The sequence below is a fragment of the Enoplosus armatus genome, chromosome 15 (assembly GCF_043641665.1).
Source record: "Enoplosus armatus isolate fEnoArm2 chromosome 15, fEnoArm2.hap1, whole genome shotgun sequence".
NCBI classification, from domain to species: domain Eukaryota; kingdom Metazoa; phylum Chordata; class Actinopteri; order Centrarchiformes; family Enoplosidae; genus Enoplosus; species Enoplosus armatus.
This window is the reverse complement of record NC_092194.1, coordinates 12,435,013-12,462,611: the sequence shown is the minus strand read 5'-3', so window position 1 is coordinate 12,462,611 and position 27,599 is coordinate 12,435,013. Positions and strand designations below refer to the sequence as shown.

Genomic DNA, 27,599 nt, shown 5'->3' with positions numbered 1-27,599 from the left:
CATGGCTGTAATATGAATTATGCATTACAGTAAGTATACAGTATTACAGTACAGTGCACACTGTTGGATTACATACCTGTTGTACCTCTCTATGAAACTCTTCACACACTCTTCATTAATGAGAGTCAGGATTCACCTGAGAGCAGTTCATCAATTCACACATTTACAAAAAAGGTCGAATAGAAATGTATAGAAAATATGTTTGACAGATATACAACCATTTTGCATGCGATGATTTATGCAATGAATGCCTAGATGTTTTCGGGGGTGAGACTATTGAACAAGAGTTCAGCATAACATAAGCAATTACGTAGGAAACAGCAGACAATTGTACATAATCATTTGCATGAATGTGCCAAAGCATTTGCAGTTTATTCAAAAGAATGAGAAATTGCTTTTAGTGTTGGAGTTTTGAGAATTTCAATTCAGATCTGAGAAATGTTCCAAAGTGACAGAGAAAACTTGTATTAGAGTCGCTGCCAATTAATGTCAAGATCTGAAAAGGTCTCCCAGACTGACTCATGTCCTACATAAATAAGTTATTCATATTCAAGAAATGACAGCGGACCCAGAGATGAACGGTACGCTGGTTTATTTCATTACTCAACAATGAAGACATTCAGAGGCTTTTAGCTTATGAATACGTCTTTATGACTTCAAACATCAGTTTTTCTTTCAGTCCCCTGCTTCACGTGTTTTTTAGCCCAGTATCTGAAGGAAAATAAGGCTAGTAAGCAATCACTGGCTCTGTTCATAGAGTCAGGCAATACCTCAGGCGGACTGGATGGTGAAATGAAAAGCTGAATTTGTTTTCTACTTGTGGGAATCAAATCCCATGAATCCCCAGATCTCTGTCTACTTAAAACCATCCTCCATCATAACATGTAATTGTTTCAAAGCTTGTTTTAAAGCTCTGCTGGCCCTGTCAGGCATTTAGTTGATGGTCTACAGACATTTAAATTAAAGAGCACAACAGAAACAATATAGCTTCTGCTTTATTTGCCGTTTACAAAGTTAGAATGGGATTCTAAGTATATATGAGAGACCTGGGACGTTGGTTGCCTGTTATACCTTTTTATTTTCTGTTGTCACCTTTGAAATTAAGGCATGCCAGAAAAAGTATAAAAAAATTATACTAATGGTAATACGCAACTGATGAATAGGAAAGTACCTTGCCCTAGCTCAGGAGTGAATCCCTGAAAGTCCTTGAAAATCCTTATGGATGCAACTCTAAGTTAAAACCATGAACAGTCTTAACTGTCAACTGTCAACTGTGCACCACCACAACCATTGTGTTTATTTATATTTGCATTTCCTTTTTCTCTCTTTTTTTGGATTCATAATTTTTTTTTAGTATTAACTTTACAAGTAGTAATTATTACAGTGCAGCCCATGTTGGGCCTTTTTTTCTCCACCACAAACCTCCCTATTATGTTATACACCTGTGTTTGATAGATAGATAGATAGATAGATAGATAGATAGATAGATAGATAGATAGATAGATAGATAGATAGATAGCGAGAGGATGTAGCATTTTGTCTATAGCTGGCTGTGGCTGTTACTGGCAGCCTGAGATGTTCCAGATGGTGGCAGGTTTCCCTTCCAGCAGTCTGTCAGTCTTGGCTCTGAGCCACCTGTGAGTCAGGTAGGGCAAGTGAGGACAGCTTGGCAACAATACACTGCGATACACAAGCTGGAGATGCTGTGGGATTTGGGAGAGCAGGCCGCTCTCTGACCTGGATCAGTAAGAATTAATTTCGGTATCGCCTTTATTTCTCAAACTCATTACACGTTCAACAAAATCAGCTAATGTCCTGTTAAATTCCTTGAAGATATGAGGGAGTACACCAGCATTTCCAGGTTTTTTTTTGTCTTTTCAAATCTCTCTCTTGAAGCAATCTCTCAGTCATGATGCTTAAAAAGTCCCAAACAGAGACATGAGTGACACCCTGGCTGCAGGTTCACTTTGGGTCATGGTTAATAAGATGTGGAAAGATAGAGAGACAGCGCATTAAAGCGTTCTACTTAGAGCGGCTGCACCACATCACACCACCACAGCAGAAGACACTGCTGAAAAACTAATTCAGCTTCACATTAGCTTTTACAATGTTGGTGTTGTGTTGACATATATGACAACAATTTAAATCCCCATTTAGCATGCTGCATAATGTTTCACCGACTGTTTCACTGCACTGTTCCCACGACTCAAAGTAGTTATGTATTTTGCATGTATTTCCACACATTTAGTGTTGTTTATCTGGCTTCTGATTTTGTATTGTATTGTTTTCCCTCTCCCTTGCAAAAGACGTTTCAAACCTCAATGGGACTTACCTGGTTAAAAAAAGGTTAAATAAATACAATAAAATAAACACAGTCATATGGTTAACTCTTGTAACTTGTATACAATTAGAATCAATGATAATCTTATGACACATCTGGTCTGGACTAATTTAGGACTCACATAAGTTAAAAACTGTTAAACTTAATGTAATCATATGTACTCATGTTTGAGTGAGTCCTTTGATTGTGAGACATGGAAAAGCAGTTATTGTGCATTTGCTTTTATTTATTCATCATTTGAATACATTCACGTGTCAGGAATATTCATGTGATTACAGACTGAATGCACGGCCGGTAGTTTAAAGCTCCTCAGGCCTGCAGCTGTGCTGGAATGAATAGCAGAGCTCAAAAAAGAAACGTTCTTGTGTGGAGATACATGTGATCGTATTAAATCTTCAGACATCAGGACAGAATGATGGTAAACATAAGTAGCCTCTGCACGGACTTAACAACTTTCACAATAATGAATAACCTTGAAATTGCCATCACCAGAGTCAGGAGGAAAGTAAATCATTTAATGTAAATGTTGATAGTAACCTTTTTTTTTTGGCAATTTTGCCTTTTTATTGCATAGACAACATTATATGTCTCAACCACCAGGCCACAAAGACACAGTAACATAACTTTTGTAGCCTAGTTTTGCTGTGGTTTTCTAGCATTTTGGTTTTTGCATGCATAGTGGGTGCAATGGCTGACACAAAAATGCCACAAACCCTGAGATGGTAAGCATAGGAAACAAACTGAAGATAAGTGCGCTACTCATTTTCATACACTGTTGTGAACGAGAAGAGAGTGGGGTTTAAAATGTGTGTTTTCTTCATATGTATGCATCTATTAGATACATCATTTGTTGATGATTTTGCTGATAGTTGATGCTGACATTTGCTGTGCTGCACTTCTGAACAACTAACAGGACCATAAATGTTCAAATAAGTGCAGCCTTCCCTTTCCCTCGCTTACCTTCTTTTATTGGAGTAAAGGAGAAGTGAGTTTACAACATTGGTACTTCAGGCCAACTCTGAATTCCAGGGTTATTTCCATCAGCAGTGTCAGCTCAGGACAAGGCAACAGATCTTGCGGAAACGTCTCAGGGAAACAACAAATATCCGGTTTTCCTGAAATCATCCCCTTCCGAAAAAACAAACACACTTGTTTACAATTGGCCTTCCGCTCGCCAATCCTTTGTGACTCACAGCTTCACCTTCACCTTGTGTAACATCAAGATTTAATACTCTCTCCGCAACAGGAGATAAGCTACTACAGCCAACTGATACAAGAATACAAGGCCAACAACATCAAAACAAAAACACTCTCATTACTGAAACAGGAAGTAATCCATAAAGCACGTGTCGTAATAAAAAAAAAGGTTGACCCTCTCCACTTCTGAGAAAAACCTAATTCTTCTTCTCTTCCCATGAAGGAGCTTTGCACACTCACGTTACTTTCTCACATGTAATCTGCTCAATGCAAAAGAGTGATAGAGTGTTTATATTAGTTATTTGGAACATCATTAAATTGATTAATGAAATTGATCAACTCTCCACCAATGTCTGCAGATGTTTACTTTCACTGGTCATTTAAATACTTCATGGATTTAAGGCTAGTGCCTGGAATATGTTTGAATTCAATGTAGGGCTGCAACAAATGATTATTTTCATTATTGATTCATCTGTTGATTATTTTCTTCATTTTGTATATGAAATAGTGTAAGATGGACATTATAATTGTCCAGAGCCCAAGGTAGCATCTTCAAATTTCTTGTTTTGTTGGACCAACAGCCCAAAACCCAAAGATAGGTTTATTATCATATATGACGAAGAAAAGCAGCAAATCGTCATATTTATGAAGCTGAAACCGGGCATTTTTGCTTGAAAAACTGCTAATTAAGTTTTTGTTATGTATTAACAAAAAACAAATGAACCTGAAAGACTGTGTTATCATGGTGATGATAGTTAACACTGAAGGTCAATGTGCAAAATTATGTTGTACAGTTTTACATTTCAAATGTGTACTTCTGTGAACACAGTATATAATTCATACGCAAGAACAAAATAAATGTCCCAGACTGACTGTGTTGGCACTGCAGTGTGTGTGAGGAGCTGAGTATTGTAGAAACGTTAGCTTTGGTTGAGATATGGATGATTACTGAATTCCAGAGCAGCTTAATATGCAGTCATAGATTAGATCATTGAGACCTGCAGGATGGACGCTACATCTCAAACTGCATTAACAAGTGGCGTTGCAGATGTTATTCTCTGCATTTTAGTAATAGACAGGTATCTGGCTCCCCCTTGTGTTCAAAGCAGCCAATCGCCAAAGTGGCTACAATTCATAAAACCAAATTAAGAAGACAAATATAATCCATAGGTCATGTGATTTTGATAGTTCAGTCATAAAATGGACTGTAGGTTATATATTGTAGTATGTGAGTATGTTTCAAAATGCCCTTCCAATAAAGTAAAGCCAAAATGGATGCATGGTTGAAAATATATATTCAAATAATCTCTTTATTCATTCTATATAGTTGTACACCACTAAAGACAGTGATAGGAGCACACAACGGGCATGAACATTTGTCAGTTATATAGAGGAGGGAGGAAACTTTGCAGATTTTAATAAAAATAAGAACATTTTCTAAATCCTTGTGTCGCTGAAAGTACATCCAGAACAGGAGAAATAAGACGGTATGTGCCAGATTGACTTCTTTCACTTGCTATTGATGTTTTTATTCTGTACAGAGGGACAATTTGTACAAAATTAATCTAGATATATAACACTACATGAAACAAGGTAAATCATATATACAATATTAAATGAATCATATAGTACAGATCACATACAAAAGGACACTTTAAGTTATCATGTTTTTTGAAATAATATGTTAAAATTAAAAGATCTGCAAAGATCCTGCAGAGAGAGAACAAGCCACCGAATCATTTTTAAATCATCTCTTGTTATCACGGATGACTTGTTTTTCAGCACTAAAATAAACCTCCAACATCTCTTGACTCAAACTCATAAAATCCATAAAACATCTCTCCCAGCAAGCAGGACTGTTTCATAAACGCAATGACCTCGACAACAGAAATCAAATCAGTTTGGTGAATGGCATTCCTCCAGGGTAAAAGGTACATGTTTAACATGGTAGTTTTAATTTACATTTTTTTGCATTCAAGCAAATACAGTATTAATACAGTTAACAAGCCAAGTCACAATGTCAGTTTATTTTCAGCATCTGGCATTTTTGTGGCCATTTTGATACCAGTGTGTTTCAGCGTTGGGCATCCTGAATGGCCAGAAGAAAAAAAAATCCAAAACCTGACATCCACGCTACTAACCTCCAGAGACAAGACAAAGAAATACAACACATCAAATATGAAGAACTCTAGCAGGCCTCCTTAGTTTAAACAATGGTACTGACTGAAAGATATTTTCCAACCTTAAATAACTTCCTGACTGAGAAGGATACAATATACATAACCCACAAACCAGACGACTGAAATTAGGAATGGTAGCAACACAAGCATGCCACACCTTTCAATTATTCATTGTTTTTGGTAGCTCTCATCAAGTCATTTTGTGTATTAATCATTTAATGTCAGTATGTTAATAGCTACTGAGGTCACCAGCTCTTATGTTTAATAAATTAATTTCTATTTTTACTTAGAGGACATTAAAATCTTTATAGCTTACAATACCAATACACCTTTATGCTCTTTAAAAAGAAACATAACTAGCAAAGGTCCTAACGTGAAAACAGCTGCTGTGGAGTTTTTAGGTGTTGAGACACACAAACAGTGTGCAACAGTACAGATCTGTGCCTCCTCTCCCCTTCAATAAAAACTAATCTGATTATATTTTCTTTACAAAGACAATCACCCCCATTCATTTTACAGCAGCAGGAATGAATAAAACCCACCACTCAACCTTGAACATCCCACAGCAACTGAGGGCTCTCCTGGCTACATCCAAGCCCCAGATATTGCTACTGCAACTTAGGAAGCAAATACAGCTTTCATTCAGGTTCATCTTCATCTAGTTAACTCAAAAACAGTAAGTACCATTGTTTGAACTTCCTAGGCATCACTATGGTCTGGTTTTCAAATATTGCCAATGAACATAAGGAAGCAAGCATATAAAAAGAACGGCATATGGCACAAAACAATAAAATGGAAAGTGTCAGATGTCCACAGGACAACTTCTACTTTCCTCGCCATCTTTCCTGGACATTGCAAGGCTAAGGACAGGCCTCAGTTTGGTCTGGTGTGCTAAACAAAAAGAAAAAAAAAATCTCTCAAAACACCAGTGAAAAACAAAGGCAGGTGTCCCTGTTAAAGTCACAGATAAAAACAAGAAACAAACAAAGAACACAACGGTCTTGGCACTGACAAGATGTCCGTTAGATTGAGCAAAAACTAAAAAAAAAAACGCACAACAGATGACAGGAAAGTCTCATCTTTCATCTGACCAACAGGTTCTGTTTTTGTTCCCTTTGACGGAAAAGAAAACCAAAGAGCAGAGACCAAGAGACGATCCTTAGACAGTGAGTCAGTCGGTTCCTATGTTTCCATGTCCCATCCATTGTGAACACGTTTACGAGAAGGAATGAAGGAACCAGCGTTGTGGCGTCCGAACTCCCAGGTTCCACATTTACAGTGAGCGCACAGGGGGGGTGGAGGGAGAGAGGGAGGTAAGAGGAGCTGATGGGGGAAATAATCGGAGAACACACTGAATGTGGCAAGGGCTAAAAGACACACGAACACACTCCCGCTCCTCTCCAAATGAAGAAAAAAACCTGAGAAAGCAGAAATCTGAGGGAGGCAATACAGGGCTTCTGCACAGGGGCAGCAGGAATGAAGGAGAACTAAGGATTCTGGGTAAACTGATGGCGGGAGGAGGGATGGAGAGCCCAACATGAATCACCAGTGTAATTCTGGTGCCTGGGCAAAGAGGATGTCCATGGCTGTCGAGGATCGAAGGGGCAGTTGGACCAAGAGCCGGCAGATGGCGGGACCTAGAGTCCGTCGTGGGTGGTCAACATGTCTTCAGCTCTGCGGTGGGACTCCAAGGCTTTTGTGGTGTAGATATCCTGAGGCAACTCAGATTTGCGTCGCACCATAGGCCGCTCTTTCCGCTGGTCATGCTGCAACTGAGAGGAGACGAGACGAGTTGAGTTAGGCTTCATTATAACATTTCACCTCATCTAATGTCATCACATCAAATTGTCCCTGTTCTGATCTCATCTTTGAGATGAAGCACAGCTATACACATCAAAATCTAATTTACAGTTAAAACCACGGCCTTCTTAGCCAGCCATACCTGGACAACAACGTTAAATTAAATACACAACATCAGACGTCCTGCACTACATTTATGGAGCCCCAAAGTGTTCAATATTGAATAAATAAATAATGCATAGTGAGATAAATAATTATATCAATAAACTGTGTCAAACATATATGAACCAATAAATTGTTAAATAATTTAAGAAATTATTAAAACTGGCATTTTTCCCTCCAATGACCCTTTTCATGTCATCATAAAAATGAAACTAGTTTAAATAATTTAGCATTATTGTTACAATTCTTATGCATTATATATACACATTATTGGTTAATTCATACATAGTTGACACAATTTATTAATGCGGTTATTTATTTCATAATTACTTATTTATTTATAGAATATTGAACACTTTGGGGCTCTATACTACTTAAACATGCAAGGGGAAACAGGCACACAGAAAAGAAAGCTCTTGATTCCAGTGTTTAGTCCATGGCCAGATTTGTTGTTGGTTTTTTATCAGAAGATTGATTTAAAAGAACAAAAAAAAAAAAAAAGGGGACTGTAATTTACACAGAAAGTATACAGTGATGATTACTGCAGTGCAAGTAGCTTCAAATAGAAGACTTTGCAAGCTTTGGTAATACACAGATCTAATAATGTATAGAGAGCATTATAAGAGCAAAGATGAATAGAGACAGAGAGAAAGTCAGGTTTACCTGAGTCGCGCCCTCCTCAACTGTCTTTTTTAACCTCTGAACATCTTCTATCAAAGGGATATCCGTCTCCATTGCTACAGGACTATTGAGGTCAGAGGAATCAACATACATAGAGAACTATGTTGAAAACAAAGGGAAGCAAAAACAAAAACACAAAAGGATGGAGAAAAGACTTTCAGTCGCATGCAAAGAAGAATGAATCAAGAGGCTCTGAACTGATAAAAATAAGTATGTCTGATCTATTGCAGTTATCAGTTTAATATACCTCAGCTGAGGTATAAGAATCAAAATGATTGAAAATGATTTGTTGGGATTTATGGCATATGTTGATTATGAAAAAGCAACTGTGTCAAATGATGTTAAGAGATGTTAAGAATACCCTTATTTGCTTTATTTTTCTTGCAGAGTTAGAAGAGGAGAAAGATACCACTCTTATGTCTGTACTGTAATTGCTGCATGTGGACAGAGCAAGCAGGCAATTAGCTTAGCACAAAGACTGCCAGCATGGCTCTGTCCAACAACAACACAATCCTTCTACCAGCACCTCTAAAGCTCACTGTTTACAAACATATCTCGTTTGTTTAATCCATACAAAAACCGAAGGGTAAAAACAACAATTGCCATTTTACTGGGGGGGTTATGTGCTGGACTATTTCTTGGCTGGGCGCAGTGACTTCCTGGAGTCTCCACTGGTTGCCGGGCAACCTCACAGTGACAACAAGACTCCAGGAAGTTACTGTGCCCGGCCAAGAAATAGGATTTCATACGATTCTGTGACCTTTAGACAGAGCCAGGCTAGCCATTTCCCTCGTTTCCAGTCTTTGTGCTCAGCTAAGCTAACCAACTGCTAGCTGTAGCTTGTAGTTTACTGTAAGGCCCTGAGAGTGGTATCAAACTTCTTATCCAACTCTCAGAAAGTGAATAAGCGCTTTTCACAAAATGTTGAACTATTAGATACCCAACACTGAAGTAATATTGTCCTACAGTAGAACGCTAAAGTGAGTTTGGGGGAGGGGAAAGGGCTTCCAACCTGTATGTAGCTGCTCTTTAAATGGATCAAATGCTTCAGAGAGAATTTTAGAGATGTCTGATTCAACCACTCACCACAACAAACACATCAAGATCTTTCCATCTTTACCAGCAGTGTAATTCAGAAAACGTGAACTACCAGAGTATGAACAGAAAGGGGATAAGATGGAAAGGGAACTACGATTCAACAACAAAACTGGCTTACAGAAAACACAAGACACTCATTTCATATATATTAGTTCTACAAACACACACACAATTTGGTAGTAATGGAAAAACAGGTGTGGTGAAACAACGGCACACACTGCTCACCTGTGGATTTGACTTGGCGAGGTTCTCGATCTTGATCCAAGCCTCTTCACGTTCTTTTGACTTTGCCTTCTCTCTGTTGAACAAAGAACCAAACCTCATGTCATCAACCTGTTCCACTCAACAACACTACTTCAGCTGCAGTGTTGAGGCCGATTGTAGTTACATGTCACTTAGACATCATTTTGTTTTTTAAAAAGATAAATTGAGTGGGAGAAGAGTCTGTGGTGCCTACTTGTTTTTCTCAGCCCTGAACTGCTGTGTGCAATCATCAAAGAGCTTCTGATTCATCTCCATGAAAAGCTTCAGAGCGTTGTAGATGAGCCCATGGATGGTCCTGTGAACACACACACAAGTCGGTCAAGAGTCAAATCTTTACAAACACAAGCAACATTACTGTAAAGGCCACTTTTATCCCCCAGCAACAAATTAAATTAACATCACAGATTGATTTAAGTAAAGAAATGATGCTTGACACTTTAGGAAATAGCTACCGCACTAACTGACTACAAAACATAATGCTATGAACTGTTGGTTATAACACTTTGAAGCACAATTTATTTTATGTTAATGAGCAGCTTGAGTTCAAAGTGACACCTTCAAATGGTTTGTCCATCCAACTGCCCAAAACGTAAAAGAATATTCAGTTTACAATAAGTAGGGATTTTTGCTTGAAAAATTACTGAATCAATTAATATAAATATAGTTGGTATAATAGTCAATTAATTGACTAATCGTTTCAGCTTTATATTCAACATATTAAAGTAATTGTAATTGTGTCCCAAAAGTATTTTGTTGTACACCAAAAGCAGCAAACTTAAATTGTGTATAAGAAGGTGGCCTGCAGCAATAGACACAATAAAAAATGCATTATATGTTATGATGAACAGCCTTTTGGAGATTCTTTATGCAAAGTGTTTAACTGATGTGCTGGAGAGTACATTCTGTGACCACATGCAAATATCTACACACACATGAGAGATAACACTATGTGAGCCATTGTGTCAGGCTGGTGTTACATGCAGTGTGAAGTACAGAGCTGTTAGAGACATCAGTGCAGCGTTGGTGTGTCTTACTTGTTCCAGTGGGTCTTGGAGTTGCGGTACAGAGCAGGAAACATGATCGGCAGGATCTTTGCTGCGTTGTCGCTGATCAGACTCATGATGTACTCGTTGTTCCAGTAGTACAGAGCTCTCTCTGCCACCTACAGAGAACACAAACACCTCAGTCAGGAACATACTGACACCCACCACCACTCCACCTGAACAGCTCATTCCCTGAGTTATGAAGGTATGGTTGTGATCAGTTACCTGGAAGTGCGGGCTGGACACACACTTGGCCAGCTGTCTGAAGAGAGGCTCCTGCACTTTAACAAACTCAGAGGGCTCGATGACGTCCAGGATCTCCTCCAGCTCGTTGAGGAACATCACTTCCTTAGGACTGTGAGTCTTTGGCCAGTACTTTAGTAGAGCCATTACCACCTGTTGGGATGATGAAGAAAGATAATGTTGACCAACCAATCAGAGAGGATAAAGGGACAGCAGCTTTGGGAAGTGAAAAGAAGCGTCAGTCAGTTAAAATCGTTGCACTATGATGCAAAGAGATGAGGTATTTTTGACATACCGGCTCAGTTAGAGTGCTGTCCTTTTCTAAAAACTGCACCACGCAGTAGGCCAGCTGCAAAACACATAAGCAAACACAATCATTAAAAGTCATCAAAAGTATTTGAATTTACACACAAGCACACTAAAAGGTAACACGGCAGCGGACATGTGATGCCTGTGTTTTTAACTCAACCTGCTGGGTGACCTGCTGCATCTCCCGAGAAGAAGAGGAATGTACTCAAAGCGCCTTCAGACAATATTTAAATATATTTTCAAAAGCAATGTGACCTGTAAATAACTTCCATAATTCCATACAGCTTCACAGTTGAAAAACAAAAACAAAGTTAGCTTCTCATGTCTCATTATGTGTTCAACAAAGTTACCTGTGGATGGTAGACACTGAGTGATTTGACTTTGTGCAGAGGCAATAAAACCTTCAACAGGAAAATCTTGTGCTCTTCTTTGAGTGGTAAGGCAAATCCATTGATTATGCTATGAAATAAACACAAAAGTTATATCAGAACACCTAAAAGCAGTCTGGAATGATTGAATAGATAGTGAGGAATTAAACTTAAGCTTTAACATATAGGACAAAAATAAAATGCTATTAAGAGGAACACTGAATATCATTTAAAAGTTGTATAAAAGCCACTAGGACATTACAGCAGCATTCAACAAAGCTTGTAACTTAAGCTAAAGGCCGTACCTTCCAAGTATTTCCAGTAGTTCAGCTATACCATTATGGTGCTCTGTCTCATAGATAAACCTAGAAGAACAAACAAACAGGGACTTTTTTCAGTGACTTTATATTAACTAACAAAACAAATGATTCATATGTTGACTATTTATCTTGAGCCGCATTTCCACCGCAGGAGGTTTCCCCGGGGACAAGGATCCTTTGGGGACATTATTTTACCACCCAAAAATTCCCTGCTCTGGGGGTAGTCCTTTCCAAAAGTACAGGAACTTTGGGGGTGGGGCTTGCCGTGCTGGACATTTCTGATCGACTACTCACAGCATTTTATTTCAGTCACCATTTTTAGAAACCTGCAGCCGCAAACCAGATTGCTTTTTGTTCATTGTGCTTCGACAAAATTGAGTTACAGAAGGATGCGTACGAAAGCAGTAAATCACGACCAACAGCAGCATGACTTCAAACTCCTCCATGCTTGCTGTTGCAGAGCCGCACCAATATTGATGCCTGTCTGACACTTTATATGGCATCCCCGTTTTTGTTGTATAGTCGTGTGCAAAAACAGCCGTCTATTTTTCAAACGTCAGTGGAATAATTTGCCAAATCTTTGAGGGTCTTTCGACAGCGGTGGAAACGCACACAACAATGGGCTGAAGGAACCTTTTTAGTTCCTTGAAAAGTAGTTCCAGGGTCTAAAAGTTCCAGGTACTTTGGGTGGAGACACTGCTTTAGTTTACAAGTTTTCCAAAATGAGCAGAGCAGTGGGAGAACTGCACTGACCTATAGAAAATGTTATTGATCTGTTTCCTGATGTACGCTCTCAGCCCCAGGAACTTTCCATAGATCCTGTGGAGGGTAGTTTTGAGGAAGTCTCTCTCTCTGGGATCCTCACTGTCAAATAGTTCTAGGAGCTACAATGCAAGAGAAGAGTAATGTTACCACAATGACAGTCTTGTTTTCCCTATTGTAAAGTCTGAGAGTTTGCCAAAATATTGTTTTCTTACCTGCATAACAAATTTCTGGTCGATGTATTTCTTCGCTATGTTAGGCTGAAAGTCGGGCGATTCTAAAAACCTAAGGAAAAATTCATAGACGAGCTGCAACAGGGACAAGAAAAAGACAGAAAGGAATGAATGCAGGGAAGGAATTCAAGCTAAATGGGGAGCGGCTCAATGCTGAGCTAGTTCACAAATGCTCCAACACCAAATACACAACTGTAAATCTGTTACAGCCACTGTTTTGTAAACTTATTTTGTAAATTCTGTTTTTCATTCTTCATGGGCATTAATATGAGGATTGTTGTTCATTATTTTCTTCTTACACGCACATAAAAGTAATCATTACAGAATTGCATGCTTCTGGCTCTTCTAGGCTGAGAATAACCAGTTATAAACCTCCCACTGTTTTGCAGGTGATTAACTGATTTAAATGTCAACCTGGAGGTGCGGCCATGCAGCTTCAAGTGTTGGCTCGTCTTCCTCTGGATCAAACTCTGCTCCAGTAGGGTTGGACGATGGAGGCAATGTCCTGAACATGTTCACTGCAAACTGGGAAGAAGAGAAATGAAAATGATACCACAAATGTTTATTCCACTTGACAGGACGCTATTTAAGTTAACTTCCTTTTGCTGTTTTAATAACCTGAAGTCATTAAGTTCATGTTGCGACCGTACCAATGCCAAAAAGTACGACACAGAACAGGTTACAAAAGAACAAACGCACAGCTAGAACTTGAACTTCCTGTCAGAAGTTTCCCACTCTTGAATAAATGTTTACTGCCATGACATATGGTGAAACGAACAGTGAAACCACATGAATAGACTGTATCTTGAATTTGGAGAACATTTTCAACACAACAGATTTTGAAATTATTTTCATGAAAACCCTCTTTGGGTCAAGTCTCCATTAAGTACATTAAGTTTGCTTAAAAATGCTGGTTTCATATGAGGAGTACAGCTCATTTACTCACTCCTAGCCCTTGTGTTAAATGATGAGGAACATGTTTAGCGTTTCTTGATTTCTCATTGCTCTAAAAAATCTAAAAAAGCATCACCATCTTTAAAAAGACAGACTCATTTAACTACATTTTAGCAATGTTTGTAAAGGTCTATGAAATGTTTCATCTTAGGTATTTTAAAATATTTTTTTTCTTTTTAGGTTAATGTTAACTTTGTCCTTGTAACTGGCCCCCAAGGCTTTGGCCCACAAATAATCCAAGTGTGTTGTGTTTCTGGTCTCTCACAGTGTCAACTGACTCCCCTGTGGGCTGCTGTTCCCTGCCAGGCAGATCATGGGACAGTGCAGGTGGCCTACTAAAACACTGGGAGCCTTGTTTGAAAAGACGGGCTACAAGGTAGATAGACTATCTGGGCTGTGCTGCACTTCAACCCAGAACAGGCTGTGAAGATGACTGTGCATTCACTCCACAATGGAAACTATAAATGGAAATGTCATAACTGTGAATATAACAATTCTGCCGTTGGCTATGGGTATCTCACTAGACTGCAGTGTTTCTATCAAGTTTATAACTCCATCTCTGAACACTAAAGATTGTGATGAGATGGTAAGTAAACTATCATCATCATCATCATCATCATCATCATCATTTTAGTTTGCTTGGATTCTCTGCTGGTGAAGATTAGTTGTAAATAAATACGGCAAATTTTCCTCTAATTTCAAACAAATCACTTCTGCAGAAAATGAAAGACTTTTCTGGGGAGGACAGCTTTCATGTACAGAGTTTTACTTGACTCAACTGACAATGCAGAGTATAAACAAGACTAGTCCAGTACACGTGGTGTAAACATCCCTTGTTCAAAATCTGTTTGATTTTACATAAAAGGCGAAAAGGCAGGTTTGTTAATTACTTATTTAGGATTATAGTACCTAGACACAGCAGTGCACTGAGTTTAATGCTACCATCAACATACAATTATGCTCTCAATGACTATGATAACATGCTAATGTGAAGCCAATAATACCCTGTTCACATAGTCATAGTTTAGAGTGTTAGCATGCTAGCATTTGCTAATTACCACTAAACAAAGTACAGCTGAGGCTGATGGGACTGTCATTAGTTTTGCAGGTATTTAGTCATAAACCAAAGTACTGGAGTTTAATTTTGACCTGATGGTGGCTATAGATGAAGTTAAGTCCAGTTCAATAGAGTCACTATCTTGTGCATCTTTGATTGAAAATTGAAAGCTTACTTACTGAACAAATACTTTCAAAAAAGATGACTTAAGTTAACAACTCAAGAAAACCAGATCTTCTGCCGTAAGCAAAAAGCCCCATCAAAACCTGATCACAAACATCAGCTGGGACACGAACCCACTGTTCAATCATATAATCTGTACTCAACTTCTACCAGCTCTGCCGCGCAGCTACATCCTCTACTCTCTGCCCATGTTTCACTCTCATCTTCATCTTTAACCACAAATGTAACCTCTCCAGCTCTACTGACCATGTGCACCACCTCCGGGTAGATGGGCTCTGTGATGACATTCCTGTTGTGGGTGATGTACTCCACCATTTCGCTCAGCGCCGCCCGCTTCACTTCCTTCCATTTCAGGTCGCTCAGCGGGTCAGACAGGAAGTCAAAAAGAACGCAGCACTGTCGTAGCTTCTGGATGAAGAGCTTCTCCTGCTCTGCGGGGGCCACATCTGAGGAGACAAGAGAAGGAAGAAAGTGAGTTGGGTAAAGGGAAGAAAAGGAGAGAAAAGAGTCCAGGGACTCCCAAAAGAGAGTTGAATGCATAACAAGGCTATACAGTGGTGATGAAATAAGGCAGTTGAGAATATAGGAGAGCGGAGCCATGTTCAAAGAGGGGTCACAAGAGAAAGGAGGGGGCGGTTTTAACTGTCTAGGATGACAGTTAAAACAGCCATGTGATAGAAAAAGAAATACAAGGCTGCAAGAGAGTGATGAAGACTGGCAAATGAGTCATGAAGACTAAAGTGCATTGAGAGAAAGGCTGAGATGGTGAGAGCCCAGGGGGAGGATAACGACAGAGCGGAGTGCAGGGGAAAAGACGGGATGGAGAAGGAGAAAAGGATGAAGGATTTGAGAACTAGGTAAACGGTCATAGTCTCGCCATTTGACACAAGCTGAGAAAAAAAAAATGTATAAAAAGGAAAACTAGCTATTCAAATCTGTCGTTACATTTGTCCATGGTGGTTTGAGGACTTCCTGTTTCACTTCGAATCCACCCGAGCACTACAAACAAACAGTCAACACCTCTCACATGACAACACAAAGAGAAAACATCCATTTCAGTGACTCTAAATTCCTACCTGCTCATGTGGTGCAGTAATAACACACTCACACAGTGACACCATAATTATGTTGTTATGTGACACAACTTTTATGTCCCTTGCTTCTCTTTTTTTATGTTTGGTTTCATCTTTGATAGTCACATTTGAGGAAAATCTACAGATGTTCCTCAGCTACCCAAATAATTGCTCTTATGGCACGATTAATTCCTTTAGAAATGAAATCGGGAAATCTAAAATACACATGGCTGATTTCATTTGAGTTGCTTTTTATGATGCTATAAACTGTTTAAAACAGGTAGAGTTGAACATTTTGTGAAATGTGCTTATTCAGTTTAATGCGGAGAGTTAAATGAGAAGATCAACTCCACTCACTCATCTGTCCTTTAAATATTGTGCTGCAAACAGCATCCAGTTAGCTTAGCATTAAAACTGGAAATAGGAGGAAACAGCTAGCATACCTCCGTCCAAAGGTAACAGTCTACCTACCAACACCTCCAAAGCTCACTAGTTCATACATAATACCCCATTTTTAGTCGTCTCGTCACAAGACTGAGCCGGGCTAGCTGTTTCCCCCATTTCCAGCCTTTATGCTAAGCTACCTGGCTGTCGATTTACTTATATTTACTGGACAGACGTGAGATTGGTATCAATCGACTGATCTAACTATCTGCAAGAATGTAATTAAGCATAGGCCCTATTTATCAAAATAAAGTTTGATAAAGAGGTTTATGGTGTTGTATAGTATGATTCATAGTTAAAATGACAATTCACAATATACTCTGCTTCCTTTTATAGATTAGATAGTTCTCCATAAAATAACAGACATGTTTTTAAAGATTGTTATCTCATGTTTCTTCCCTGACTGACTTTGATTCTGTGGCTGTAATAAAACAGGCAAATTCATAACGTCAACGTATTCCTTCACTGAAGTCAGGTGTGGGTTAATTTAACAGATAGAAACAGCTGCATGCGACATAGACAAGAGGTATGTCAAATCAAGATGCTCTCAATTGGTTGCTAGTGATTTACCAAACAACAAAACAGACTTGTGGTTAGTTTGCTGGACTGGCATTTGTGCTTTCATTGGAGCCTCTGCTGGTAACCTATGTTCTGTATCTGATAAAAGATGAGGAGTTTGGCAATCACTGCCTACGCACACACACAGCACCTGACACCTACAATACAGTAGCTTTACATCAGGATTTTGCTGTACTCACGTAACCACAATGGCCTCATATCAACAGGTACTCTCTGAAATTCAATTCACCTCTACATAAAAGATGTTGTACAAGGAATTCCACAGTTCCAATGCAATAGAAGGATGCATGGTAGTGCAGTGAGCAAATTCATAAAATCCTTCCATGACAAATATACAGCATATCTATCTAGATAGACTGTCTGGGCTGTATGCCTATTTATGGTGTCAAACATCAATAAATCATACCAGTGCTGCAAAAGCTTCCTATACCCCATAATTACTAATCAGTAAAGGGTGTGGTGTTAACAATAGGCTGGCAGTGAGGCTTGCAGGCTGTCTGTACATGATGAGGATGTTGATGCCACAGGTGAACCGATCAGATCAGATATGTACTGGGCATATACGTCAGAGGGAAACCAAGTCCTCCATGATTGAACTGTTACCTGTGGATGGGGCGCTTCCAATTACTGAGATAAGCAAATTAGGTTGTGAGATGAATTATGATTTATGAATTTGGCACAGGGTTCAAATAAGGAGAAAAGGATGAGTAATATCCAACTGATGATGGCGAACAGAGCACTGCAGACATGCTATATGAATGCAGAAATGTATATCAAACCTACGTTATTCTGAGATGAATTAATTTGGTCTCCGTGTTACGTTGCTGCCTTCCATCTTGTTTTCATTAGACTGGAAGTAATGAGCAAATTAACAAACTGGCATAAAATTATTCTGCCAATTCAGTCATGCTGGTGTGTAAGAAGAAGGAAAATATTGCGGGAAAAACTTGATACAGAGAAATAATAGGCAGCTAAACCTCCTCGCTCATGCCCTAATTCCAGCGAATGTACACAAAGAGTGACTATGGCTGTACCACAGAATAGAAAAGTGCTTGACATTCTTACAAATAGGCAGATTCTAAGTAAGAAGAGAGATATCCTATTCAGACATAATGGAGACTTGGCTTGGACAAACACACACACACACACTTCTGCAGTGTCAGTTTCAAGCCGGCCAATTTATCTTGATGACGGTGAGAGGTTGGGAATTCCAGAGGAGAGAGGGTAAGTGTGTGAGCTGCCATTATCGGCCATTTCCATAAAGATTTGATGGCCAAAAGTGCGGCCGGTGTCACAAGAGGAAAACACTGCAAGTGCCAGTACTCCTGATTAAAAACTCATAAGAGAGAGAGGTTCATCCAAGACATTCATCATCATTATTATGCAGTCAGAAAAAACTAAGAATCTTCTCTTAAGAGGACATGGCACGTTTCAGAATAAGGCCTGTTGGGTCAATTGAGGAGCAAGAGTAAGTAGGAGGATTAGATTACCTTTTATTTATTAGTGTTTATTTCTATTCTCAACACCAAACTCTGTTAGTGAACCATCTCTCTCCTTGGCATGAGGTTCAAGATATTTTGTAATTGGTGCTGGTTGCACTGGGACATGAAGCTGGACTGGAATGTGTTGCCTTGCACCCCTGACCGTGTTAGACTTGGCATTGCTCCTATTACATAAGTCTGTCTGCCTGTGTTATAAAGTTTCTGTACACTCCTAAAATACCCAGCGGGTTGTTGTGTAACAGATAAAGGACCAGTATTGTGATCCTAAAATTGATGTTAACCACAATGTGACCTCTATTAATGTAACCAACAGAAGCCTTAGGAGGGGAACAAGCATGTGCATGAACACACACACACACACACACACACACACACACACACACACACACACACTTGTGGAGAACAGAGAAAGATCTTAATGCCCCCTCTGTTCAAAACGGAGATAATAAATAACTGGAGTCACATTGGAACCACGTCTCTACTTTTTCTCTGTAAATGGGTCAAATGAACAGCTGCTAGTCTGAAGTTAGGACTGGTTTGGCAATCTGCTTTATCGACAGTATGTTATGATCAATGTAAACATTGACTGACTCCTATTTATAGCTATGTAGAGGGACAGTGTGTTACAGTTGAAGGCATATGAGGAACTCGGTTGGACAAATTCATTCATTAAAAGTAGTTTTGGATGCACTGTAAGCAACACCTGAGAATGCATCCGGGATATATACAGTAGAGTGCAGTTCATGGATCATCGCCTGTGTGGTGTTTGGAAATAGTTCAAAGGTGTGCATCATTGCCACACTTGAGACGCATATCTGCAATTTGGAGGCTCCCTTGTGACTAATAAGAAGTGCTTCATGGCGCTTGTTATTAAGACGATGTCTTGCATCTCAAAGAAACAGCCGCAGAGAAAAAGAGATTCAGAGACCCTGTTCACACAAAAATGCATCTTTAGTGACACATTTTGTCCCACAGGCATGAACGCACCTAAAACATACTGAGGACTCGGGATGTTGAGCCTGATTCAGAGGTGGTCAGGGATTCAGGTGACAAAATAGTGCCGTGTGAATGCAAATACATTTATAACAACACTTTGTAGTGTGCGTGTTAAGCTCCCAAACACAGTTAATTTGTCTAAACTAAACAAACACTGACGCTGGTTTTCAAGCCTGAGGTCAGACACCACAATCCTGTACACATACATGTGCATGTACAAATGAGCATGTACATTATTTGGTTTAGTAGTAGTTTCAGTTTCCTCTGAAACGGATGTGATGTGAGAAGGTTGTTAATGCCGCTACGGGCACAATCTGGAAAAATCTGGATACGAGACATTTGGTCTGAATGGGGTCACAATGATAGAGACACACAAAGAGAGGAAAGAGAGTCCGATTGTTCCCCAACACTGAGTTGTCATTCAAGGCAGTCGCCTCTGTGGCTCAATAGAGTGTAATCAATAATTGCCTGAGGCTTCATCTAACACTGGGCTGCACCCAAGTACAGTGGTAACAGGCTGGGCATTTCAAACATGACTGAGTACATTGTACACACATTAAGAGGCCAAGCTCGATGCTGTAACCCTCAAACATAGCTTGTATGCTCTGACATAAATGGCAGAGTCAAATTGACAGCGGTGCTTTGTTGACAAAGATAAACACTTAAGAGAGACATTCAGATTTGGTTGCCTTGCCTAAGCATGTCGCTCACAGGAGGGCAACCAGGGAAAAGGGTGGGGAGATGGAGAAGGGGGCTGCTGCTGCTGCTGCAGAGCTGTGGCTGTCTACAGCCTACACACTATGACCAATTTGTGCTCAGATGAACTGGAGTGTGACAAAAACGCTGGGCTGGGAAGAACAGCCAAGGAGGAGGTGAGGAGGGGAGATGCCGTTTGATTAGTCTTTAACTTTTCCTCAGAGGCCACCATTAATAATTGCACACACACAAATACGGAAACACACAATTAGAATCAAACATGAAAAACTGAGAAGACCCTTCCCTAGGCTATGACCTCACTTCCTTTGACATCACTAGCTTGGCGGGGGGATGGGCAGAGAGAGCAGCTAGCTAGTAAAACCAGATTTTTATGTAGCTCCAGTGCCTCACAGTAACGCACACAAGCTGTACAAATAACAATTCCTCATCTCGCTTTCAAACACAATACAGCTGCTTTCCAAAGCCCAGAAACAGAGATGTTACCTCAAACGTCTGAATGCTGACTAACCAAGCAGTAACCAGTGGAGGGGAACAGGAGCACAGCAACACACAGCTCTCTCTCCCCTTAATTCCCTAGGACAATACAGGAAGAATAATTCGTCCTTACGTACCTCTGAAGTGCATAAGAGCCACCGGCTGAAAAGGCCCATTGGAGTTAGGTGCATCCACAACCATCCTGTCTCCAGATTTATTGCATGTCAACATCTAAACCTCAACCAGGAAGGCGATCCACTCAGGGCGAGAGGCCAGCCTCCATTTTAGCACAAAAGCAGATCAGAAAATGAAGCTCTCCGCTGCTGGAGGGAACTGGCTAGTTAGTGATGTAAGCAGTGAAGGAGGCGGCTGATTGGCTGAGCTCGGGCTGCTCTGGAGCAATGAGGGCAAAGGCAACCGGGAGAGAGGGGCGGTGATTGGCTGAGATGACACACAGAGGGCGGGACATGCTTTGGAATTTTCAGCCCGGCTCCTCCTCCCCACTCGCTGGTCTCTGGTGACGCTCTGCAAGGCAGGCCCTGCTACAGATCTTAGATCAGATTGACTTAAGTCTTCTCCACAGTTTAACCATTAGCAGGGTTTTCAGCATAATCTGACTTTGGATAAGCAGCTGGAAATAACTTACTTTGAATGTGCTTATAGAGAGAGAGAGACCCTGGCTGAATCTTCAAAGTCTCTCATTGTTTCCTCCTGTCAGCTCTGCTTGGTTTCTCTATCAAAGGGAGGTGGAGGAGAAGGTCAGAGGGGGCCTCAAATCTTTGGATTCAGTGAGGAACAGAAGGAGACACGAAGAAACCACATGAGGGGCTGAGGACCGAGGACTCTTGGGGACTTAAATTCCAGAGCTCTCTAGCAGGAAAAACTAAATTCAGTAGAAGGCTGCGGTGTGATTGTTCTCTACCCAAGATGAAAGACCATGTAAATGTTTGGTGTAGTGTCATCCTGAATGTACAAAAATAATATGAAATCAAATTAATGATTAGCTCCAGTCCTGTAAGAGTTTGGGAAGATGAAAAAATAGATGGCTGCACACTTTGTACTCTCCAATAACAGAACAAAATGAAGCTTCCATCTTCAGTGGCTTTATATAATATATTTTATGAGAGGGTTTTATGACTCACACACTATGGCAGAATTTGCTGCATTATGTTATTCTGGGTGACGTACATGAGCTTAAGAAAAATTAGCTGTAAACAGGAAATGAAAGCAAGAGGACAGAAAATTAAATGCATGGGAACACAACGCAGGAAACCGCTGCAGCTCCGAGCAGCATATGAAAGTTTATCTAGTGACTTAAACATCTGTTTGAATATATATATCATTCAAGTTAAATATCACACTTTTAATTATGTAGGCTATGTATATTTAGACTAACCCTTTAGTGAGTAATTATTTCATGAGTCTGTACACCAAAATAAGTAACTCCAAGGATACAAATGCATAATCTGCATGTCATCTTTCCATAATGAAGTAGCTTTCCCTCATTTCATGTGATTTATCAGACAACACACGAAGTGAAACCACATTCATGCCACAAGGCTGACCAGGGTTTTCACAACAGTGGGGTTCAACACCACTTTGTTCTGCGTCATTTCACAGTCATTTAATAACAAAGGGACTGTGCTGTTTTCCATCAATGAACGATGTCAGATGATTATTTAACAATTAATTAAGAATCCACCAATGAGGAGGATGTTACAGCTGTCCTACCACTCACGAAGCACCAAATTCCAGTAAAATGTTGAGGTCTGAATGCCTTGTTTAAATGCATATCTAATTAGAAAACAAAACAGCATATATTTTAAAGATATATGACCCAAAAATATGTCTGGATCATTTTGGCGAGTAAGAATTCCTCTCGGCAGGTACTTTCTGCCTCAGCACATGTAGTGATAACTTCACTGTGCTGTGTTTATTCGTACCGTTTTTATTTCTTTTTGTTCTTTCTATACTACAACGTTTTGCAGTCTGTATCAAAACTGTAAAAACTGGATTAAAACGACAAGGAGAAAGGGAAAGGACTAGAGGAGAGGAGAGGAAGGCCAAGCGTATCACTCTTGGCATTCTCTCACTGAGGGGCCAAAGCCTCTCCATGAGGTGCCATTACATTCCACAGCCATGACAACGGGCGCCGGTGTTTTCCGAAAGCTGCCACTTACTTCCTACTGGTTGGACAGGCTGGGTAGGAGTGTGTACAGGTACAGAAATACCTCCTTCTGGATTCTTTATTATCTTCTGTGTCGTTCTTAATGTCAACAAATCCCATGAAAAGACCAAAACCAACATGAACTGATCCTACTAACACGTGTTATCTGTGTGGAGTGACATATGTTATTCCTCTGTGCACTGGGTGACATGTTTCCTTCATTACCAAGAACACACACACACACACACACACACACCATCCTGATGCCATAAATACAAATTAACCCAATGTGTGTAGATTTGCAGATGAAAATAGTCCCCAACAAATGCAATATTTACTCCTGTTTGATAAAAACTTGAGCTGACCAGCTGTTTTAGGAAATTAATGAGCCCTTTTCAAAAATAAAACAATATATATATGTAACCAGATTAGAGATTCACATCTTCACTAGAAACAAACAGTCTTGCAGCTGAGTGCCACAGACAAGGTCAGGAAGTCAAAAAGTACTGAGAGTTGGTCTTTTCTTGTTGACACAAAGAAAAAAACACAGAATAACGCAGCTTAACTCAAATAAAAAGGCAAGACATCACATTAAACTACTGTGAAAATTCTAAACATTTTACTGTAAAAGCTGACTGCGTTGAGTGAGGAATCAACAGAATCTCCATTTTCAGCCAGAAGATGGCAGCAACTGCTATCTGTAACACAAACCCACCACTAAATGTTTTACTAACACTTGGAATGACATACTGTTTACCCTTCTTCATCAAACATACATTGTTACCCTACTGACAAAAGTTTGTCCTCACCAGCAAGTAAGACTCTGTCAACTGTGGACACGTTATATTAAAGACAAAACAGTGAGACAAAATGTCACATATTTGATCCATCAATCAAGATATTTGTGACAAGATATGTTTTAGAAGTTTTCTCTGTAGTTGTATTTTGCTGAGCTACAGGAGCTGCAGTTGTTTATTTATGTCATGCACACACAAGTGCAGAGCCCACTTGGACTTAAAAGATACCAAATATACTATGGAGAAGAGGTGAAGCAAAAAGGTGTTAGAAAACAGCGTAAAATAAAGAATTTTCTCTCCTGTGCCAAACTCTACCGATAAAATGTGCCACACAACAGGCTCCCTAAAACCCAACTCAAGTCCAACCAGAAGAAATGAAGGACATTTTTACTAAAAAGTAGTTATTAAATCATCATATAAGGAGAAAGAAAACATAAAATGGACTTTATCTTCAATTTTACCTTAACAACATAACAAGAAAAGTCTTTCCTCTTCAGGAAGACTGACAAAATCTACATGTTGCACACTAAGTTTGTGATTTAGGCTTGTTCCACACATCAACAGACCATCTTTTCTTTTGCATAATGATCAATTCAGAAAAATCAGAAATAAATAAATAAAAAACGTCACACAATCACATATCTTTCTGGTGAGGCTGAAACAAAAGATTATTTGTATTATCAATTAATCTGCTGATTTTTTAGTCAACCGTTAATCGCTACAAAATGCCAGAAAACTGTGAAAAATCCTAATTACAATGTCATTGTATCCAAAGTGACATCTTCATTTGTCTTGTTTTTTTCCCCAACAGTCCAAACCAAAAGATATTCAATTTACAATGCTATACAACAGAGAAAAGCAGAACGTCCTCACTTTGGAGAAGCTGGAGCTGAGTAATATTTGACAATTTTCCATTAAAAGATGATTTTAACCCATTAATTATCAAGATAGCTCTGTTCCAGATATGTTCACGTCTGAAATATTAGTGTCTACTATTCATCACAAAGATAGATACTACATACATACTATGACTTCAGTACAACAGTCATTATCTTACTGCATCTGACCTCTAACTGTAGAGCCGAAAATCACAGAGCAGTCCTCAAACTGTCAGCAGTGGAATTTGTGATGATATCCGAGGCCCTGCCTGTTCATGCATGTTTCTCCAGGTCACTACCGTCGACTGACGGGTCAGAGGGATTATTTTCTTATTCCTCCCACTCTTCCTCACCTTCTTCTTCTCAAAGTGTTTCTTCAAATGAAACGAGCTAATTATTATTATTATTTTATAATTGTCACACGTTGCCAACTGTGGCCGCGTCTCCCTCAGACTTGCACATCCTCTGGGCTGTGCACCTCTATTGTTTCTCCGTAGTGTCACCCAGCTCATCCAGGTATGAGGACAAAGCATAGCTGGGTATAGTTTACAGGAAACCACTTAGGCCAGATCCTGCCTGTAATGCTGTGTGTAAACAAAGAAGCCATGAAAGATTGATGTAAATGTTCAAACCTCAAACTCGCTGCATCGCCTCAGAATCGGTGTCAGTGTGATACGTTCTAATAGAGTCAGTCACTGATCTGTAATTTAAAACACTGATAGCGCGACCAGCTAGCTTGCAGTAGTTAATACGGTTAGTTTGCTTATTGGTGATAGGACTCTAAGATGCCTGATGCTCCAAGACATGTCAGAGTTTACAGTTTCTGTTTGATTAGGGCTTACATTTTGAGTTACTGCTGGACGGCCCAGATTCAGCCACTGTCTTCTGGTCTCCTGTCCGTCAGTCTTACGTGAGCGAGCCCTGCGGGGGTAATATCTGTTTCTTCCAGGTACGGCTGGAGATGCAGCTGATTGCACATCATTTGCATTACAGATAAAGCTGATGGGCAGTCTGCTTAGCTATAAATTATGTAGTGAGCAAAGACCTCAAGGTTAAAAAGGCGGTTATGAGGATCCACCAAGACCATGAATTGTTAATATGATTCCCTTCATCCACATGGGCCAAACATGCAATCGTAGATAAAGGTCATCTAGTGTTTTCCAGGAGAAGAATAAAAGCGTGCCTATGTATATGAGTTACTGCAGAATGTAGTGGAGCTGCATTTGAGGAAAGCGCAGAGGGAGAGATACTGTATATTGAGGGAGGCATACCTGCCAGTGCAGGTAGTTTCTGCAGCTCTCTGTTTGCACTGAGGGGGAAAGAGGAAGTGCTGAACCTCTTCTCCCTCTTCACGGCCGAGTGTGACCCCGGCTGCTTCACCCTCATCAGCTGAGTTGCGGGAGGCACTTTCTTATTGGAGCCCTGCAGAAACAAGAGTCGCAGAGGAAGGGCTCCCGTTACTGGAGCACGGTAAGGTGAGGTAGTTCCTGCCCCAATGAAACAACACAGGAATCAGTTTATTCAAGTGTCACCGTGGAGTTGAGATGAGCAGAGGAGACGAGAGGAGACGAAAGGAGAGGAGAGGGGGTGAGGGTGTTGTGGTTAAGGGTCAAGTTCCTTTCCGAATCAGATCAGGTAATTCTCAGTGAGGCAACCTGATCACAGTCGGCGGTGTACTGTACTGCATCTGTTGACAGAGTTTGGGATGGACCTCAGTGGACAGAATAATTGAGCACAGATGGAGCTGATAAAGATGTCAATGGGAACAAACAGCAGGTCCGGCAGTCAATCAATCAGGTCTCTTCCAATGTCAGTGTGCTGTGCTCGACATCACTGCTGTGCGCCAGAAATGATAAGGACAAAAATAGACGCTACAATGCCTGGTATTATACTCAGAGGCCAAACAAGTCATGATGGGGAGAACCGGGGATTGAATGCAAGTATTTTCAGGGAAAATAAAGTCATAAGATCATGCGGTGACGTCAAGGACAAAAGGTCATTAAACTTAAAAACAACAGATGAATAGTGAGTTTTCTCAGAAACAACTGCGCATCGAAAGCATGTGTAAAGGCAAATGTTAAAGTTAAAAAAAGAAAAGTGAGAATTAATGCAAATCTGTGTAATATCCTTGCTTGTGATATGTTATATGATGTGTATATTTGTATGTATGTATCACAGTAAAGCTTCTGAGTAGAGTCTAAACATTGGTTAACCAAAGGCCAAAAGAAGTTTCCAGTGAAATGCTACTCCATAATTAGTTTACACTGACCTTACTTTACGGTATTTATTGTAGTATCCTGGAGTATCTTCACAATACTCACACTCTGTGCAGCTTAGTTTATATTTTAGTAATGCATTTCTTATGTATTGTACTTTTTTTTATTAAGTAGCCAATGAAAGTCATCTCTGGATAGTGAAAAGTTAAATAAATACTTACATCTTGGTCGTCTGCAGGCCCATTTTTACTTCCAGATTTTTTGGACCTTCCGGATTTGGAGGATTCCTAAAGAGTGGGGAATCAATAAGACAAAATTAAACACAACTTAAATTACATTATGCTAACATTTAATAAAAATATTAAAAAAAAAAACACTTAACCTTTTCTTTTTTGCTCTTGTGAGGCATGCTGAGATGAGAAGCCCCAGGTCGGAGTTGAGACTGGTCTGACACTGACAGCAGACGCCTGCACACGTCTGTACACTCTGATGTGGCTTTCACGACTGACCATCCAAACACCATGTGACTGAGTCCGAGCCACAGCAAGATGTCATCCTATT

At 39.9% G+C, this 27,599-nt stretch overlaps 1 protein-coding gene across 3 annotated transcripts; it reads right to left on the bottom strand.

The window, feature by feature from the left end:
• Positions 1-4,821: 4,821 nt before the first annotated feature.
• On the bottom strand, positions 4,822-27,447 carry ppp2r5ca (protein phosphatase 2, regulatory subunit B', gamma a). 3 transcript variants are annotated; one of them, XM_070919808.1, is made up of 16 exons: positions 27,421-27,447; positions 27,260-27,325; positions 26,094-26,244; positions 15,442-15,641; positions 13,416-13,526; positions 12,984-13,076; positions 12,760-12,890; positions 11,992-12,051; positions 11,669-11,777; positions 11,305-11,358; positions 10,992-11,162; positions 10,758-10,885; positions 9,917-10,018; positions 9,685-9,757; positions 8,344-8,460; positions 4,822-7,490 (listed from the first exon to the last, which is right to left on the bottom strand). In XM_070919808.1, exons 1-16 carry the CDS (start codon positions 27,445-27,447, stop codon positions 7,356-7,358), a joined length of 1,728 nt encoding a protein of 575 aa, XP_070775909.1. In that variant the 3' UTR covers positions 4,822-7,355. The 3 variants fall into 3 exon arrangements, with proteins under 3 accessions (XP_070775909.1, XP_070775910.1, XP_070775911.1); XM_070919809.1 differs by lacking the exons at positions 26,094-26,244; positions 27,260-27,325; positions 27,421-27,447 and adding an exon at positions 21,118-21,287; XM_070919810.1 differs by lacking the exons at positions 8,344-8,460; positions 26,094-26,244; positions 27,260-27,325; positions 27,421-27,447 and adding an exon at positions 21,118-21,287.
• Between the last annotated feature and the right edge of the window lie 152 nt (positions 27,448-27,599).

What these genes read in the sequence shown, in the direction of transcription:
- ppp2r5ca (XM_070919808.1), bottom strand. Translation starts at nt 27,447, where the DNA reads ATGCCTCACAAGAGCAAAAAAGAAAAG. An exon ending in ACAAGAGCAAAAAAGAAAAG is followed by an intron (nt 27,326 to 27,420) that starts GTTAAGTGTTTT and finishes CCCACTCTTTAG; the next exon opens with GAATCCTCCAAATCCGGAAG. An exon ending in CTACTGGAAATACTTGGAAG is followed by an intron (nt 11,778 to 11,991) that starts GTACGGCCTTTA and finishes TTTATTTCATAG; the next exon opens with CATAATCAATGGATTTGCCT.